General features: G+C 36.0%; 1 protein-coding gene across 1 annotated transcript in view; it reads right to left on the bottom strand.

Moving 5' to 3' along the window:
• Nucleotides 1-19,456, bottom strand: part of SLC38A6 (solute carrier family 38 member 6) — a 74,663-nt gene that overhangs the window by 11,470 nt on the left and 43,737 nt on the right. The window contains exons 10-15 of the mRNA XM_027842859.1: nt 14,487-14,569; nt 13,968-14,026; nt 8,445-8,510; nt 8,074-8,127; nt 2,282-2,361; nt 1,808-1,908 (exon numbers count right to left, since the gene is read on the bottom strand). Of these exons, the coding sequence (XP_027698660.1) occupies nt 1,808-1,908; nt 2,282-2,361; nt 8,074-8,127; nt 8,445-8,510; nt 13,968-14,026; nt 14,487-14,569 (443 nt within the window). The remainder of the gene's footprint in view (nt 1-1,807; nt 1,909-2,281; nt 2,362-8,073; nt 8,128-8,444; nt 8,511-13,967; nt 14,027-14,486; nt 14,570-19,456) is intronic.

Here is a 19,456-nt window from a genome sequence, read left to right as displayed (position 1 = left end):
AACCCAATTTGGATAAAATCAGCTTTTGAATGCTTGGATAGAAGACACTGCCTCACATATATTGTGATAAGGCCAGAAGTCTGAGGAATCAATTCTAATTTAAACTCAAATTGTTCCAAGTCTACTTTCCATCCTCTCAGGATCCAGATTTGCTGTAAGGGCTAGTTGGTTAGCTCTGTGTTCTTAGTTGAGCCAGAACACATGTAACCAATATGGTAAAATAAGCTTGTATGGATCCAGACAAATCTCTACAAATATTATAAGGTAACCTTTGCAAAGTATATATGACCTTAGTTAAGACAGTGTCATAATCAGAGCAGGTTGCCAGACAGAGTAAAAAGTTTATAAAGTGGGACTCAATACTTGACTTTTGACCTTTGGAAGGCTTTAACTTTGGACCAAAATTCTTAACAAGCTCTTTCCTTCAAGTACACGCTGTATTACATGAGATTGCCATCTGTAGTCATCTTGGCAGAAAGGTGATATGAAGGTTCCTTCTTGCACTGTAATTAAATGCCAAAAGAGATCTGTTCTGAATTGCATATCACCATCTCCATCATGACTCTGCCTTTAGGGAAGGAATTAGTTTGTGTGTGCAAAACCAAAATAAAACCATGCAGCCCAAAAAACTATTTAGGATATAATTTTCCTTAAAGTTTTTATTTCTCCACCTGAGGAAATTTGAGTCTTCTAAAAAATCTGCAATTGTGGACAAGGAACTGATGTCTAGGAAGATCCAAGAAGGAAAAGATATTTGATAATTAGGTAAATCTCTGCAGGGGAAATATGTCACTTACAAGCATTAAAATCTTCTAGACTCATGACTAATGATGTTAAGAGAGAATTTTTTAAAACCTACAAAGTTTAGGCAAAGTCTAAATAAGCCAGAAACACCTAAGAATTTGCTTCAAAATGGAACCTTGACTAAAGGGCATTTGGACCCTGGGGCATACACATAGTTTTCCTCCTTAATCCTCTTCCTTCTCCGTTATACCTAACATAACTACAATGGAAAAAGCACTGACTGGATTCCGAGTCCAGAGAATTCTAGGCCTGGCTTCATAACCTACCACTTCAGTGACCACAGGCAAGTCATTTAATCACTCTCAGCTTTGTTTTCCTCATCTTTAAAATGGGAATAAGTTTACACTACCTATCTCATAAGGCTTTTATGAAGGTGAAAGGAGACAGTGCATATAATGTGTTTTATAACTATAATATGCTATATAAATGTAAACTATGATTATTATTACAATTATCACTATAATCAATCAATAAACATTAATAAGCACCTACTACGTGCCAGACACTGTGCTGAGCACTGAGGATAAAAAAAAGTCAAAAAACAATCTCTGCCCTCAATGAGCTTTCAATAAGATATTCCACTTCACTTGTTCCCATCTACCTGGAAGGACAAGATTTTTTTTTTCTGGCAACATATATAAAGTTAATTAATTTACTAACTATATTTATGCTTTTTAAAAAGTATCAGTAATCTGAAGTTCCCTATTAAATTATCTGGCAGAAAGATACTGAAGTAGGTACACAGACCTGCAGTTAAGTTTTTAAACAAAAATCTCCTGTGAAATGATAAATCACACTGTTTCTGATTCCTCACTTTTAAAAGGCAATAAATCAATTCGTTCACATCCTTAGGATGACTCAATTTTATTCAAGTGGCTTTCTGAAAGAGTTAAATCTCCTAACAAAGGATGGACCTGAACTCCAAGTATACAATAAAGCTCACTAATAATGCAAGAAAAATAAGTTGCATTTATCTCTTACTTATGTAAAAGTAAATACTTACCATAAAAAGTGAGGTACCCAAATAATGCTGATATAAAATAAATGAGAAAACTTAAAGCAACGCCTGTGTTGGTTACATTCTGCATTCGGCTCTTAGAAGGTCTAAAAGACAAAAATAGAACCAAAATAAAACCACAAAATTGGACAAGACAAGAACCACAAGCTGGACGAGGTCTGGACAAGAGATCAAAGAGTCTGCACACTCTAGGTCATGGTGCTCCTCAGCTATACAAAGTTGAGTCCATCAGCAACTTTACACCAGCAATTACAACAGAAAGATGTGACATGAGAGGATTTTTTATCATGTGACATTCTCCATAAGGACTCCACTGAGTTTTTGTACTGTTGTCCAGGAAACCCACCAGAATCTAACACAGGGAACCATGAGGGAAGGATGGAACTGACTCAGAAAAGCCTCATAATGTCGAAGGCCTTTTTATTTCACTTAAGATAATCTAAGATTCGTATACATTACCTTCGAAGCTCACAGTATATGGGCAATATTGAAGTATGGCAGAGAAATGAAAATGCCATAGTTGGAATGGCATAAGCACTCTGAAAAATTTTTAAAAAAGTGAAATTGTTAGATAGTTTCCTGCTGAAAAAAGCTACCGCTAAATTTGACATTCAACTCATGTTTTCCAACGTAAGGAATCCGGTAGAACTCAGTATTCTTCGTTAAGCTGCTACATTATTCAAAAGAAAATTATTCCCATAATGCAAGGGGCAGTTATGGATGTATTTATAGTTATTTAATAAGCCTTACTGGTGCCTCTTACTTTTATATCACAGTTATTTTGGGACTCTACCACTCTACAAACATTCTCCCTCTCCCCTCCAAGCTTCCCTCTAAATAGTTATGGTCAATTTCAAAATCTATAGAAAATGTTTTATTCTTTGGCTGGTTTCTCCTGTCACCCTAATGCCATCAAGGAACCTTCTCTTACTGTGAGCTACTGGTTTTTTTAGTTAATACATGTAACCATTAGAATAATCAATCAACAAGCATTTATTAAGCATCTACTATGTGCCAAGTGCTCAGGATACAAAGACAAAGTGAAAATAGTCTCTGCTCTTAAGTACATTACAGTTTAGTTGGGGAAGAGCACATTGGATATTTATAATTATGTACAAAGGAAAGCCTTCATGTAAAAGATGGCACTCGAACTGAGACTTGAAGGGATCCTGAGAGATGGAAGTGAGGTGGGAGTTAGATTCTTAGATCAGCACAAAGGCATAAATGAAGGGCTATGCCACGAGGCCGGTCTGGCTGAACTTCAGTGAGCATGGAGGAGAATAACAGGCCATAAGGACGGAAAGGTAGGTTAGGGCCAAGGTAAGAAGGACTTTAAGTAACAAACCGAAGAGTTTATGTTTGACTCTGGAAGCACGGCCAAGTTGCGATTAGTGTGAATAACAAAACCCATGAAGCATTATTCAAATTCACACTACATTTCTTTCCACTTGGTTGGAGCCAATGACCATATTTTATATAATTATAAGCACAAATTCAAATACATCTATTCATAGGAGTCCTTGTTTGCACTAATGTAACAGGTAGCTATCAGAGTTTACTGAGTAGGGAAGTGAGACTAAGACCTAAACTTTGGGGAAATTAGTTTGGCAGCTATGAAGGATGGATTAGAGATGGGAATGACCTGAAGCAGGGAGACCAATTAGGTGGCCCATTGCAATAATCTGGATGAGAGGTGATGAGGGCCTAACCTAAAGTGATGGCTGTGGGAACAGAGAGACAGAGTTGCATGGAAGAGACTGTGTGGAGATAGAACAGGCAAGAATCAGCAATTGAGTGGATCTATTGGGTGAGTGAGAATGAGAAGTAAAGGATGGCACTGAGGTTGTGAACCTGGGTGACTTAAAAAATAGTTATGCTTTCAATGGGTGGGTTTAGAGAGAAAGATAATAAGTTGTGTTTGGGCACCCTGAATTTAAGACATCTAAAGGGCATTGAGTTGGAAATGTTCAAGAGGCAGTTTGTGCCGCTGGACTGGAACTCAGGAAAAAGACCAGAGCTGCAACTATAGATAAGGGAGTCAACAATGTAGAGATATTAAGAAAACCCACGTGAATTTAAGAGGTTACCAAGAAAAGGAATATAGAGAGCCAAGAAAAGAGGACCCAAGACAGAGCCAGGGGTACACTCACAGGTAAGGGGCATGATATGGATTTCATGATATGGAACATTTAGCAAAGGAACATTTAAGGCAGGTAGGAGAACCAAGAGAAAGCAGGGACATGAAGACACATAGAGGAGGTTAAACAGGTGGTTAACAGTATCAAATGTAGAAGAGAGGTCAAGGAGGCTAAGGATTGAGAAAATTCCATTAGATAATTAAGAGACCACTCGTGACTTCGGAAAGGGAATTTTCAATGAGGGGCTATAAAGTAATAAGGTAAGAAGCCAGATTGTAGAAGGATTAGAAAAGAGGAAAAAGAGATGATTATAGAGTTATTATAATTATAGAGAGCTTTTTCAAGGATTCTGACAGAAAAAGGGAAGAAAAATGGCATACTAATAGCTTGAATGAAAGACAGGGTCTAGTGAGGTTCCCCCCCCCCTTCAGGGAGGGGAGAGAGGTGTGTTTATAGGCAGTATGAAAGGAAGTCTCAGATATGGAGAGAGTGAAAACTAGAGAGAAAGGATGACTGGGAATGCAATGAGGGCCCCGTTGAGAAACCCTAATTCCCTAATTCTAATTCTAAGGCTAGATGGTCTGGTATAGTAGGCTATATAGGAGGCATTTACCAACAAGGACAGATGGGCTCTAGGTTGGAAGCTCTGAAAATGAAAGGTTTAAGGCCTGCAGGGCATAGGCTGTAGTCTGGGTGGCTCCTAAGAAAATCGGGGAGGAAAGTCAATAAGAAAACTGGAAGATAGCAGGTACGGGTGGGAGGGTTTGGTTATGAATGACTTTGAAGCCAAACAGAGGCTTTTATATTTTATATTGGAGGTGATAGACAGCAACTAAAAACTACTGGGGGGAGGTGTAACATGGTCTGACCTGCATTTTAGAAAATCACTTTGATAGCTGAATGGAGTGTAGAATGGAATAGGGAGGCAGGCAGACCCACTAGCAGGCTACTGCAATAGTCCAAGTGTAAAGTGATAGGGACCTGCACCAAGGTGGTGGGAGTACCAGAAGAGAGACGGAGGGTGTATTCAAGAGATATTTCGAAGTTAAAAATCGAAAGGCCTTAGCAACAGACTGGATATGGGGGTGAGAGATAGTGAGCAGTCAAGGATGACTGTGAGCCTGAGGGACTGGGAGGATGATTGTGCTCTTGATAGTAACAGAAAAGTCTGGAGGGAGAGAGCGTTCAGGGGTAAAGATAATGAGTTTTGTTTTGGACACTGTGAGTTTAAGATGTCTAGTTCAAGATGTCTGAAAGAAAATTGGAGATTAAAAAATGGAGGTGAGCAGGAAGGTTAGGGTAGGATAGGTAGATTTGAGAATCATCAAGATAGAGATGATAATTAAATCCAGAGGAATTGATGAGATGACCAAGTAAAGTGGTATAAAGGGAGAAGAGGGCCAGGACAGTGCCCTGTAGGACAGCTATGATTAGAGGGTGTGACTTGGATGAAGAGCTCAACAAAGGAGACTAAGGAATGGTCTGACAGGTAGGAGGAAAACCAGGAGAGAGTGCTGTCCTAAAACCCAGAAAGAAGAAGGTATCAAAGAGAAGAGGGTGATTAACAGTGTTAATGGCTGTAGTGAGGTCACAAAGAATGAAGAATGAGAAAATGAAGCAAGGCCTGATACAGTGGATCTCTCCTGGGGCACTCAACAATCAGGATATTTGGGTCTCCAAGGCAAGCATTCAGGAAATTAAAAGGTCATGTCTTCCAGGGCATGGTCTCAGGCTGGGACAGCAAGGTGGCTAGCAAGGATTTAGCAAAACATAAGCAGCGACAGGACAAAGGAGAAGGGTATACATGAATAGAGAATAATATAGATTTGAACTGGTCAACCAAGGGTCAATATTGGGAAAGGGGAAGAAATGAAGCTAGAACAGGGGTGACAGCCTGGGAAAGTACTGAAGGGTGGGGAGAATGGAAGTCACAAGGAGGACAAAGAATAGAATTAGGGAAAGATGGAGAGACTGGGATAAAAGAGTTTCAGAGTCCTAATTATGGAAATTGAACACATGTGGATGATAGTGAGACCTGAATACAGGTAAAGTGGAAAACAGGAATAGTTCATGGAACTGAGGAGACTGAGGAACTGGGAAGTGGGAGTGTTTGGAGGAACATCAACATGTTGTGCTGAAGCTCCCCAGTGTAAAGGCAGAATTTGGGATTTGGGGGAAAACTGTTAACCAAGTACACAACTCCTTGAAAAAGGAGGGAGAATGACCTGAGGACTGGTAGGTAACAGCTATTCAGATATGATTTGGGTAACAAACGTGGACAGAGTAAACCTTTAGAAGTTGCTGCATGGCAGTGGTGAAGGGAAAGTCTCTAAATGGCGATGGAGAATAAGGAATAGTCAGTTTCCCCTCCTAGACCAAAGTGTCAAGGGGTATCAAAGAAGGTACAAGTAGTAATGGAAACAATGAGCCAAAATGTGGGGTCACACATGAGAAGCCCAGTCTCTATGAGAGCCAGAAGATGTATCATAATATAATTGGCTATCTGTTAAAGGGAAACGTACAAAATCATCCCCATACCAAATATACTTGATTATGGATATATCACCATCACTAGTTACCCTTTTTCATTCAAATAACTGACAGCTATGTTTCCAATGTGCCTAGCTCCCAGTTAACTTTTCTGGAATTCATAGACTCATAGAATTAGAGTTAAAAGGGACCCTTAGAGAGGCCATCTCTTCCAAATCTTTTATTTTACATGAAGACAGTGAGGCCCAGAGAAATTAGGTGATTTGTCCACGGTCGTTTAGGTACTAAAGGGCAAAAGCGGGATTCAAATCCAGGGACTTCCTCTGACTCCAAATCTAGCACACAGTACTACACTGCCTCCTTCAACAACTCAATTCAACCTCAAGCAACACTAACTATCACTAATAATGTTCTCTAAGTGACTGTGCTCAGTCTGCTTGGGAGGGTTAAACATCATTTTTCTAAAAACCAAAATTGTACACAATGTATATGAGAACAGAAGAGATAGTTGGATGTGAGAACTGCTTAAGAAATTACCTTTAAAAAAGTTTTTTTTTTTAAAGTAGGGTGAAAGGAAGGTACACTTGGGCATGACGTCTAGTTTCCTATACTGTTAAGACACAAATTACTAAAGAATCAGAAAACATAACTCCTTGTTCTTTAACACCATTCTTTAACCATAACAACATATTATATTTCTATTTACTACATAAAGGCTGCAATCTGCACTAGAGGAATGAATACTCATGCAGAAAAACTTGTGGATTCATAAATGTATTCTATCTTTAAGAGGCCAGATTTAGATGGCGTGGTTCTTCTACCTACAAAGTTTCCTCTCTACCTCAAAACTGAAGGCAGGACTCCAGATGCTGAAGGTCAAAGGGCTTCCAATGATATAGAAGGAAGTCATTTGCTTAGGTTTGCCCTGAACAGTATAAGTAATGGTGGGATGTACAGGAACCCTTACAGCTGGAAGCTGTACCCTTATCTTTGTCAAAAAAGAAACCTGGGCTCTTCAGAGGATAGAGGACAGTCCAGCCAAAGGTCAGGTCATGCACCCTCTGTTGGTACTCAGGTCCACCCTTTTTGCATTCTCAGTCTTTTAAGGCTGACACATGAAGCATGCTCAAGCCCAAAGAGTAAAGATTGACCTGGGAATCCCAGATTTATTGTTCAATCCTAAACTCCAGAAAGCAGTAAGCTTTTCATTTTTGAATGTCTACCAGAACTCACCACAGTATATGTTAAGTCAATGGTCCACTGGTTAGGCTGAGTTTTATTACAGACAAGGTTTTACTTGAAGTAGGAATTTTTGATGTAAGAGGCTGGTTAGCTTTACAAGTCCATGGAGCTACAAAATGCCTTCATCCACCGAAAAATTCACTGTACAGACCAAACAATTTGATAATATGTTCTATGCAAGGGCTCATTTAAAACCATACCATCAAAAAGGTGTCTGTTTTATGACGTGCCATCCTGTACTTAAAAATATAATTTTGGTGGGCTAATCTATATTTTGCATTTCCTATGAAAAATAAGTATGAATACCTTAAAAAACAAATACTATATAAACCTTTTATAGTTAAAATGTGAAAATTAAATCAGAAAAGTCTGTTAATTTACCTCTTTGGAGAAGTGAAAAAGCTTTGGTTTACACTCCTCTGTGATATTTGAAATCTGTGAAAGAGCACAGGAGAAGAAAAATGAGAAACCAAAAGTTAGCCAGTTAGTAAACTGGTACATTCCTAATAACCACTATTTATATCTATATAGTGTTTTAGATATATTTAGTTCACTTGATCCTCATAATATCCAAGATGCCACCTACCATCATTTCCATTCAGTTTTTAAATCAAGGTTTTTTAAAACAATGAGAAAAATGGGCAGTAGTAATAGTTTTTTCACTAATTAAAAAAAGCATTATTAGCATGACTTTTCTTGTCAGATTAAAATGAGAATTATTACAAGTCTTCACAATACAATTAAGTCATTACCTGGAAGAATTCCTCTCCATGACTGGGTGTCAGTGGACAAGGGATGGACCATTTTTTCACTATAACCTGTAAGGTGAAAGGAAAGTAAATGCCGAGATTGTACTTACAAAATTTTATGATGAAACAGATTACTTACAAGAAACCAAAGCAGTGGCAAGCCAATCTCTTGCCTTAAGGAAGAGATTATGTTTAGTCTTACTTCCCTCTAAATTAAATTATACAGTTAAGGACATTCCAGTTAATGAATGTTCTCTCCATCCAACTAATCATAGTTGATGAACCTAGGCTATGGCCATTTCCCCAGCTGAGGCACTCCATATTTGATAAGGCCTTACACAAGTAATGACTGCATGGGAAACTACCTGTATGGTCAGCTAAGCTTAGTAATTCTTGTTACTATTCCCAGAGACTAAATTCTTGCATTGCACCAGGAGAGCAGCATAATAGAAGAGGGACATTATAACCTTGGAGGCATAGACGTTGGAACTGTCTTTTGCCTCTAAATCGGCTTCTTAACCTTTTTTGTGTCACAGACCTCTTTGGCAGTCTGGTAAAAAATCTCTTGACTTTTTCTCAGAATAATGATTTTAAATAACTGAAGGAAATGCTAAATTTCAGATAGAGGTTGGTGAAGATAAAAATCTAATTGTTTTCTCATTCAGGTTCATGGACCCCAGATTACAATGCTTGCTCTAAGACAAATGATTAAGAATTATTAAAGGTAGCCTTGGAAGAGACATAGATTGAATCTTAAAGGTTGAAATAACAAAAGCATTTGGATGACAGGGTCTTTAATGAAAGTGATAAAACATCTTCCTGGATGTTCTGCCCATAATCCCTTCTTGACCAGATAGTGGGTACTTCAGAAATGTCTGGTGAATGAATGTGGAGACAGTTGCTTGGGACAGGAACACACAATCATAAGATAAGGGAAGAGTAAACACTGTTTGCTTCTCCTCTCCAGGTTGATATGGGTATGAACATAGGTCATTTTCTTTGTCTTGAAAACATTAAAATCTAAGATATAAGAATCGAAAACCAAAGGGAGTTATGTCTCTGAAACATTTCTGAATGATCTATGTAAACCTAGTTAGAAAAATATTTTTAAAAGAAATATGAAAAAAAAACTCAGAGGCAAATTCTTTCCCAGAAGGGTCTAATAAGAATTTTTCACAACTATACTTTTTTATTGTAGTCAATCTTTTCTTACCCTATAGTTATTGGTTGTATCAACACAACCACTGCAGTATCTGGATTTGGGGGAATAACTACTCTGTAAATAGTTGCTCCAGGATGATATCCAGTGTAAAAAAGGCTAAAGGAATATAAAAAAGAGACCTGTGCTTTGCAGGAAGCCAATAAATAAATTAATAGTATTTCTATCTGATATTTATCTATCCAACCAAAGATTAATGCAATGCTAAAACAAGTATCAAGCAAAACCCACTTAACTTCTTTAGGAATAAAATGAACCAATGAAGAGGTACCCTCTTAGATCTGATAGAACAAAGTAGAAAGTGAGAAAAGTGAATGATATGAAAAAGTTGCTTTGATACTGCAATATTTGACTTAGGAAGAGGAGAAAAAATTAAAAAGCAATAATTATACAGTCTTAATTCTAACTTTTAAAACAGGTCAGGGTGGTTGGTTGTGGATGGTGGGCAAAAGAACTGGAAGATTTCAGAAAATAAGGATGTCTCACCTAACTTTATCCTTCAATACTCTCTCAAGCTACCTTCCTTCATTCTGGGCAAGGCAAAGGCCCCTTTATGGCATTTATAACTTAACCACTGTTGATTGAGCACCCATTAAAACAGCTAACCAGATGCTATTGGGAAAATTCACCATCCCCCCTCCCCCACCTCCCCAGCATATTCACCTCCTGCTTACCAGATTACCTCTGGCTTTGGCAGATGCTCTTGGTAAAGGTTCTGCATTTGAGGCAATGAACAGTGAGTAAAACCCAGGCTCCCTACCTTTTTATTTTGGGTGTCACAGAGTGAGTTGCACAAGATAAGCAGGCACAGATTGGCGTTACCTTTAACCCCAAACCCAAACCTCCTCCCAAACTTTCCTATACTGCCAAGTGAACCATCACTCTTCTAGTCATCCTGGTTTACAACCTCAGTGTCATCTTCAGTTTTCTCATTCTCTTTCATCCCACAAATCCAATCATCTTTCATGTCTACCTTTATATCTCTCCCATCTGTCTTTGTCTCTACTGAGAGCTATCACCATAGTTCAGGCCTTCATGACCTCTCACTTGAACTATTGCAAAAGCCTCCTAATTGGTTTCCCTACCTCACATCTCTCTTCTTGAATTCATCCTCCAAACAACCACCAAGGTGATTTTCCTAAAGGTCAGATCTGATGGTCACGCCCCTACTCAAATTCCAGTAGCTCCCTACAGACTCGAGCATCAAATACTGTTTCATTTTTATCTCCATTCTTTTAAAATGTCTATTTTGAGTTTTTATAATTTATATAATTACTAGTACAGTAGTACAGGAATATAATTTATTAACAAGTAAATATACACATACTAGAAGTGCGTGCTCAAATTTTAATGAAAAGGGTGAATTATCAAAAAATTTTGGTGTTCACAGACTCAGAGCAGAAATAAGTTAGGAACAGAAAAATCAAGGAAAGAGAAATCTGCAGTTTTATGGAGGATGAAAACAAAAATGAATCAAACAGAATGGGGAAAAATAGTCCTGGTCAAGTGATAAAAAGAAAAAAATCAGAGACAGAAAATAAAGAATTGAGAATAACTCAAGTTATTTATTACCTCTCCTAAAATACCCTCTTCTCTCCTTCATCTATGCAAATCCTACACGAACTTCCAATTTCAGCCCAATTCTCACTGACCCTATAAAGCAACACAGTGATCTTTCTCTCCCCTGAACTACCAACACACTTATAGTCTATACTACACACATTACCACTTAATTATATGATTTTGTTATTCTATGATTGTTTCACATGTCTCGTGAATTGAAGCTCCAAGAGAGGGAACAATTCTATACTTCCGTATTCCTGTGGCTCTTAAACTCAATGTTGAGCACATAGAAGGAAGATGAATACTTGTTGACTGATTACAAAACTTTTGTATTTTATATTTCTATTTCTTTTCCTACTTTTAACTTACTTAAATGTTGTTTATAATGAGTTATGCACTAACTTGTAAATTTGAAAAGAATGCTAATCTACGAGATCGATGGCCAAATTTCCAGTTATATGACTAGCACAAACTGGAATTTTGAGGCAATTACATGGTAAAATTAATCTTAACCTTATAAAGGTTCACACACACAAAAAAAGGACAAAAATCAACAAAAAAAGTTCAAAGAGAAGGGAGACATAATCATGGTAAAGATAGTGGCTTTTATTTGCATTATAGTGTAGTGTTGGCTAAGAAAAGCTAATTTTATTATATAATTGATTTAAAAATAATTTTAAATATAGTTTTGACATAAAAATATAGAGAAATTGATCCCCTAAAAAAAACCTGGAATAGTACCCTTTATTTTCCTATCCACCATTTATTTTAAAGCCAAAAGTTTAAATATATCAAAATGGATTTGTCAAATAAAGGACATAAATCTTTTTTAAGTGTATTTTTCACTGTCCTATTGCAAACCAAATTAAAATTTTGCTCACAAGCAAAAATCTGAACAGATGGTTTCTAAGATTACTATAAATGTAGAATAAGGGTATTGCTTCCATATGACTGTTCCAGTTAGAAATCTGGACCAAATTAGAGAATATCTGCCATGACAGAAATTAATGCTGTAAAAACTACAGTGGGCATATCTTACCAATACATTTCACCTGTTTCAAACTATTAACTATGAAAACTAAATCATACTAGCATAACTTTAAAGATTTCTCATCAATACTAATTAATTCTTTAATATCCACAAACATACATCTGTATGCATTGGGTTCTACCTACATAAACAGAAGTAAGTACTCTGGACATAATAATCATTAGGATAAAGGCATTACCAACATATCTTTTCACTGTAAGGAATGGCATTTATTAATTTAAATATATCTGTAGCTTATAGGATAAGAGATTTAGAGCTGGAAGAGCCTTAAGTCATCCAGTCCAACTCCCTCATGTTTCAGATGAAAAACGGAGGCCCAGAGACATTAAGTGAATTGACTCAGGTCACACAGATAAGTAAGAGGCACAGGGGAAAAATGGAACAAACGTGCAAAAGCGCTATGTAAATGATTAAATGTAAAACTGCTTTATAGGAATCTTCAAATTGAAAAAATCATAATCATATAATGCTTTGGCTCCAGGAATCTATTTCTAAGCAAAACTATTTTATCCTATATTTCAGCCACCAAAATAATGACACGATCATATTGGCATAAATTCTGGACATACTGGGTTATTCTGACAACTCTTTAGGACAGGTTTTGCTGTCTTGCTGTAATGCTATTTTCTTTTTTTTTAAAAAAACTTTTTATGAAGATGCCCACATTTTATTTGTTTGTAAAACAGAATTTTGGTAAGTGGCTATAAAAAGAAAAAAAATTTGCTTTATAAAAAGTATATTTAGATATATATTTTCTTGCAAACTACTATATACTAAATCCTACTAAGCTTAACACTTGGACACTAGCCATGAAACACATATATGCAAAGAAAAAAAGGAGGATTTTCTAAATTGCATGTAATAATGTCTAAGATATTAAAATTTATTTATGTTGCCCAAGAGAAGTTTTCGTTTTTCTTTGTCTATACGTTTTTAGCCACGCTGAACCATCCAAGTTTTTCCTTACATAAGTGACTTAAGTTTAGTTGGAATGAATTCATTTTTAGCTGCTCTAAAAATTAGCTAGTTAAAAACTCTAAGAAAAAACTGCATTTTAAAAGTAAAAAAAAAATTCATTTTTCGTAGTGGAGACAACACTACAAAAACTACTATTTCATTTACCAGCTCAGAGAATGACTCCCCCAAGAACCTATCTATATGCCAGGAGTAAACCAAACTAGTGCAGAAATATTGAGAAGTTCTAGTTCCATGGTCAAACCATGTGGTCAGAGTTTCTGAAGTCTGGTTTCACTGATCACACAGCATTATGACGACCTGTGCCAAATGAAGTTTACAGTTCATGTCCTGTTGACGGCAGTGTTATAGACAACTATTTTAATCCTCCCACACATCTTACTTCTCTTTGGAGTAGAGAGGAAAACACACATATACTTATTTTATCTAAGACTTTTGAGAGTATTTGAAAATAAGAAATTTAGGCAGTTGGACAAGTTCCTCATGACCTGATACTAGCTTTGCCTTCTTTTGTTTAGTCAAGTCAAAAGAACTAGATTTACTGTTCTACTTAAGGAAAAATAAAAGTGGATATAGAAAAAGTAAAGATATTTGGAGATTAACAAGGAAGCATCCTGGAGTGCACACTCAGCATAAGACAGAACTAAATGAAAAGCAAGAACAATGAGGCCAATTTTAGAGATGGAAGATAAGCAGTCCACTGATGTTTTAAACTTACCACAAAAGCAAAGAACGCCTTAAAGAAAAATGATAAACTACTTGTGTAGCCAAGAAAGCCTGTAAAATAACAGTAAAATAAAAAGCAATTTATAAGGAAAGTGATCCTAATGTACAGCTAAAGCTATATGTCACGGGTATGTTTTCTATTACAGTTGGTTGGTATCTGGAGCTTAGAGCTCAGAATAACAACATTCCAACTGCCTGTCACAGATCATTTATGTAGTTTTGTAGGGCAGAATTGGAACTGGCTTACCACTAATGGCACACTATAAGGAAAGGCTGCTCTTTAATGTTCCGCTGTAAAGATTTTATTTTAGTATGGCAGACAAAATACTACTGCAACCCAAGTAACAGGGTAACTAGGCAGGGCGGTAGGCATAATCATTTATAATAAATTCAAGCTAAAAAGTCTTCCCTTCTCCCTGCTAAAATATTCAGTCCAGTGAAAATTAAGCCCATTGGCAATTTATTATCAAATAGGTCAAAAAATATTATCTCCCATTGTAAAATGACTTACCTAATTTAGGAAGAAGTGCAAGGGGGAAAACAATGCAGACGCATATAATTACCAGCAGTAGTCTTCCATCAAGATACCAAGACCTATTGGAAAAAATATATATATCTTTAATTTTAGACAAGGGTCCAGAATGGAAAAAAATATATTATTCTGATATAATCAGTCAATGGAAAAAACACACTTTTAAAAAAATGGCTCTACTTTCTTATTCATGATTTATATTTTAGAAAAGCACTAGAATGTGACCATGGGTTTTCAAAAGCTCCAGCACATTCTATCTTGTTGGAAAGATGTAGAACATGGTTCTAGCAACAGACTGAGCCTATTTTCCAAGGATCAACAGAGTTAAGTGTAGACAGGCTCACTGCCATTTGGTGATAACTTTTTTTGGCTATAAAACCAAAAAAAAAATTACAAAATGGCTTGCAGTCTTGTATATCCCGTATATGCTTCTGCAATGATTGTGATAGAGTGCTGAGAAAAGAGGTTGGAAGTGCTAAGAATCACAGTTTTTAGACTGTCTATAAACTTTAATTTGACTATTGATACTCTAAATACAAGATCCTTATAAATGCAAGATCCGTATCCAGTGACCAATGACTGAATGCTAAGGGGTCTCAATCATATCACTCTTGACATTCTTGCTATAAACAAAACTAGATGCAAGTTGCAGCTTAATGGATGGGTCACAAGTACTCTTTGGAGATACAAACAAAGGAGTTGGTGGAGCAGGATTTATCATAATCCAGGGGCAACAAGAAATTATTTCATGAGATAGCAGGTCATCAGGTATTTCATTTAATGATAAATATTTTCAAAGACCACCCCGAAAATAATTTGCAGCTTATGTACCATAATCAGTTACTTATGAAGAAACAGATAAATTCTATGAAGAAAGTACTGAACTTCCAAATTAAATCAACATTCACTCTAGTACTTGTTCACTTCATGCAAAGGTGAGAAATGGTAGAGATGAAGAGAAATGTATAGGAAAATATGGTTCAGGTTCATGAATCAATCCCCAAAAAAGTGGTAAATTACACTGAAACCTCATACCTAAATATCACAAAAACTTTTTTTCCAAAAAAAAAAAAAAAACATTGGTAAGCACTGGACATGGAAAGCATCGAATGGCACTGCAAAAGTCAAAATGGATTTACAGGAACAGACTTGTTATTGATATGAGAATCATTCCTGAATCGACTATTTGAGTACATTCAGGCCTTCAGCTTGCCAGTGCTAAAATTATAATTAGTAAAAAAAAAAAAAGAGAGAGAGAGAGAGAGAATATTGAAAAAAATGTTATTCGAAAAAATATTTAAACAATTTACAATTAAAAATGAGAAGCTGGCAATAGAAATGACATCCACAATAACATAACAATTTTATGTGGATGTGTAACCAATACAAATCAATTATTATGACAAAGAGATTAAAAAAATCTAGAAAGTACTTTTGGTCAGTTGACATCTTATTTACTTGTTAAACACACAGAGAGAACTGTCAAAGGCAACACCAAGTTATAACAGAAACTATTTTTAAAAATCTCTGAAAAAAGAATGATGTATAATTATGAATTTGGATGGTAAAAAACTTAGCAAGATACCCAACTAAGCAAAGTCATCACAAGAGCATTTAAGAATGAAAATGGAAGGATGAGAAACACAGAAAATGAAAAAATATTTTTAACAATCTCTTTTCTCCAACAAGGACAGTGGAACCATTATACCTAAACCCTGGGGTGTGCTGGAGTCAGCTCCAAGAGTGAACTGTTAAAAGGTCAATGTGGGTATTTGCATCTCAGAAATCAGTAACTGCTACAAATTAGGGCTTGATTTATTATTCTGTTAATGGTCTAGACTTAAGGATGTGTTAACAATGCAGATTAAATTTAAAAGTATGAGTAGACATATTTTTCTTTTTCTAGATATCCCTGGTTGTTAAACATTTACCAGCACACCTTTGTATTGCTCTATCAACACTGCCTGAGCTCTTCAGGAGTATAGTAAAAAGCTCAGGGAATAAGGATATCATCAGAATGGAGGCTTGGTGACTATAGGCTAATAATAATAATAACTGGCATTTATATAGAGCCCTAAGGTTTGTAAAGTGCTTTACATCTATTATTTCATTTGAGCCTCATGACAACCATGCTTGGGACTTAATATTGCAATCATGAGATGAGAATATAGGGGAGATAGAAATGTCAGTAAAGAGAACAAAGAAGAAGAAAACAGTCAGATTAGACCAATAATATGGAAGAGATCTATGCTGAAGGTGACACAATTCTGAGGTGCTGAGGATATGTGATATGTGAAGGAGAGAAAGATATTAAAAGTGTGGGAAAAAAATCTCACTTTATTAATACAGAAAAAAAGATGATTGAGAGAATTATCTGTAGCACAAACCTATATGCCTACTGTCCCAATACAATATCTTTATAAGAGTCATCTATAAAGAAATAGAGGGAATCTTTGATGAGGATATTAGTAGGGAACAACTAGGCTTTTGCAAGTGACATTCTGCAATGGACTACATCTTTACTATTTCACAACTGATTTAAAGATATAGATTATAAGATTCCATGGCATTTGTTATTTGTTGATTATTTTTTAAAAACTGACTCAGAGAAAAAAGTCACCTTACAGGTTCTTTTTCAACAAGGTGACTTTCATTCATTCATCATTATCACCAATATGCCTTGAAGAGATATAAAAAAAAGAAATAACCATGTTCATTTATTCTGATCATAAATATCAGGTGAGGCATAAAACAGGGAGATATGTTTGTCAAAGGTATTCACCACTGTGATGAAGGAGATGCAGCACAAAATCTAAGTTATAGAGGGAATTCTATGGATGGCGAGTTCTTTTAGATACCCCTCTTTGCAGATGATATTTTGTTGGTTACATCAAATACTGCAGAACTTACTGGAATAAAGCTGTAATTACTCAATGGAATTTGGTTTGATCACCCACACAATAATGATCAAGTAGATCTATTGCTCAGACTACAACCTATAGAGCTTAATCATGAGAGGGTAAATAAGGGACAGAAAGCAGAAATTGATAACAATGAGTTGGGCCCAAAATTAAATAAGAGATAAAGAGTAGGCTACGTTGTCTTTGGGAAATTGCAAAACTCTTTTAACGACCTTCAAACCTTCCATGAAAACAAAGGCCTATCTTTTTAATACTAATATTCAACTAGTTTTGCTTTAAGGAAGTAGAACTTGGAATACAACAGTCTCTGAAGAATTAAAATTCAGTCTGTCACAGAATGAAATGGAAAAGTGTGTGGTAGATGAAAGTAGGCTACAATATATAACTAATGAGGAAATTTCAAAGAAAATGAGAATAAAAAGTGACATGAAGGAATTGCATGATAGATGAGAAGAAGGGCTGGTTATATGGTAAGAGTGAAGGATGACTCAGGTGAACAGCTAGAGTACACCACTGGTCCCTAACAAAGTTAAGAGAAAGAAGGAAGGCTTCCAACAGGTTGGATGATATTGGAATATATTGATAAGATTTTCAACAAGATGAATAAGCATGGATGGGTTTCAATCTGTATCACTGGAAAGAATTTCCAAATCAGAGTGAGCACAGATCATTTCAGTATTAGTAACAAAACAAAATTAAAGCACTAGCCATCCCCCAAAGAGATTATGTTTTCAAATACTATTCTCTTCAATCTGAGCACATATTATCTCTTACAGAAGACTCTCTTAGGGAAGCAAAAAGAAAAGAATAAGATATGGTCCCTATCTTTATGAAAATTATAGTCATCTTAGAATGCAAAATATCTTCTAAACCAGGATCAAGAAAAACTACCACTCTTTAGAAATTCTAAGAAATTCTTAGAAACCACTCCTTAGTCAAATTCAGCTATTAACATGTTGAAGTCACATATGGCTTTAAACCATTATGCCTCCAGTAGCCTGGAGAATCAAACTGCACAACTCCCTAACGCAGTGTGACTATGGTTGGGAATGGTACAGAGCCGCATTGCTTTTGATACATTCTTTATCAATATGCTATTTGATGATTAAATTTGAATGTTAATACATATACTCTTCTTTTGATAAGAGTATCAAAGAAAGAATTGCTGCAGTTGTCTAACTTGCTCTCCTCTACACCTAGATTTACAACTCTAAAAAAAGCAATCAATCAAGAGGTATTTATTAAGCACTTGTTATATGTCTGAATTATTGGAAGTCCAAATATTTTTAGTTCTAGCGGACCTCAAACTGCATACTTCTTTGTATTTGCATGAAGCTCATCTCTTGGTGATACAGAGAGCCTAAACTTATATGTAACATTCTTGTGAGAAGGAATGCACACAGTGACATATCTTTAAAAAGTAAAACATTTTAACATAAAAGGTGACAATAACAATTTTCAATTTTTCTTACACAATAAATCTTTCAATCATTCTCATAATAAAGGCCCAAATAGGCCACCAAAATATCTACCTCCTTCTGGGACTCAATAAAAGATCTAGTTACCAATACAGGACCCAGTACTAAGAGAAAAAGGCCCAATTTCCATGTCCTCCTTGTCAGAAAGGTAGGGTGAAGAAGGCTATATGAATCCATGTTAGAAGAGTTTTTTCTTTTAAGATATTAAGTAGTCATTTCTGAGTTACTTTTCTTCTTAAATGAGATAATATTTGTAAAGCACTTAGCACAGGGCCTGGCACCTATCAGTCACTTAATAAGTGCTTGTTCCCTTCCCCCTTTGTTTTATGCCCATATAAGGTCACACAATAACTGCCTAAAGTCTAAATCACAGATTAGGAGAGGGCCTACCCTTTTCACTTTTAACATGAACCTATTATTTACCTCAGTTTAGCAAATGATGATGATAAAGATAACTTTTCTAAAGCCATTCATTTAAGACTTTATGGTCTTTTAATTCACTGTTTTATTTGGTTTTGATTCAGTGTGTCAAAATTCAAAGGGGTGTTAT

The sequence above is a fragment of the Vombatus ursinus genome, unplaced genomic scaffold (genome assembly GCF_900497805.2).
Source record: "Vombatus ursinus unplaced genomic scaffold, bare-nosed wombat genome assembly UNPS02014893.1, whole genome shotgun sequence".
Lineage (NCBI taxonomy): Eukaryota > Metazoa > Chordata > Mammalia > Diprotodontia > Vombatidae > Vombatus > Vombatus ursinus.
The sequence above is the reverse complement of the archived record's forward strand: the minus strand, read 5'-3'. Positions and strand labels throughout refer to the sequence as shown.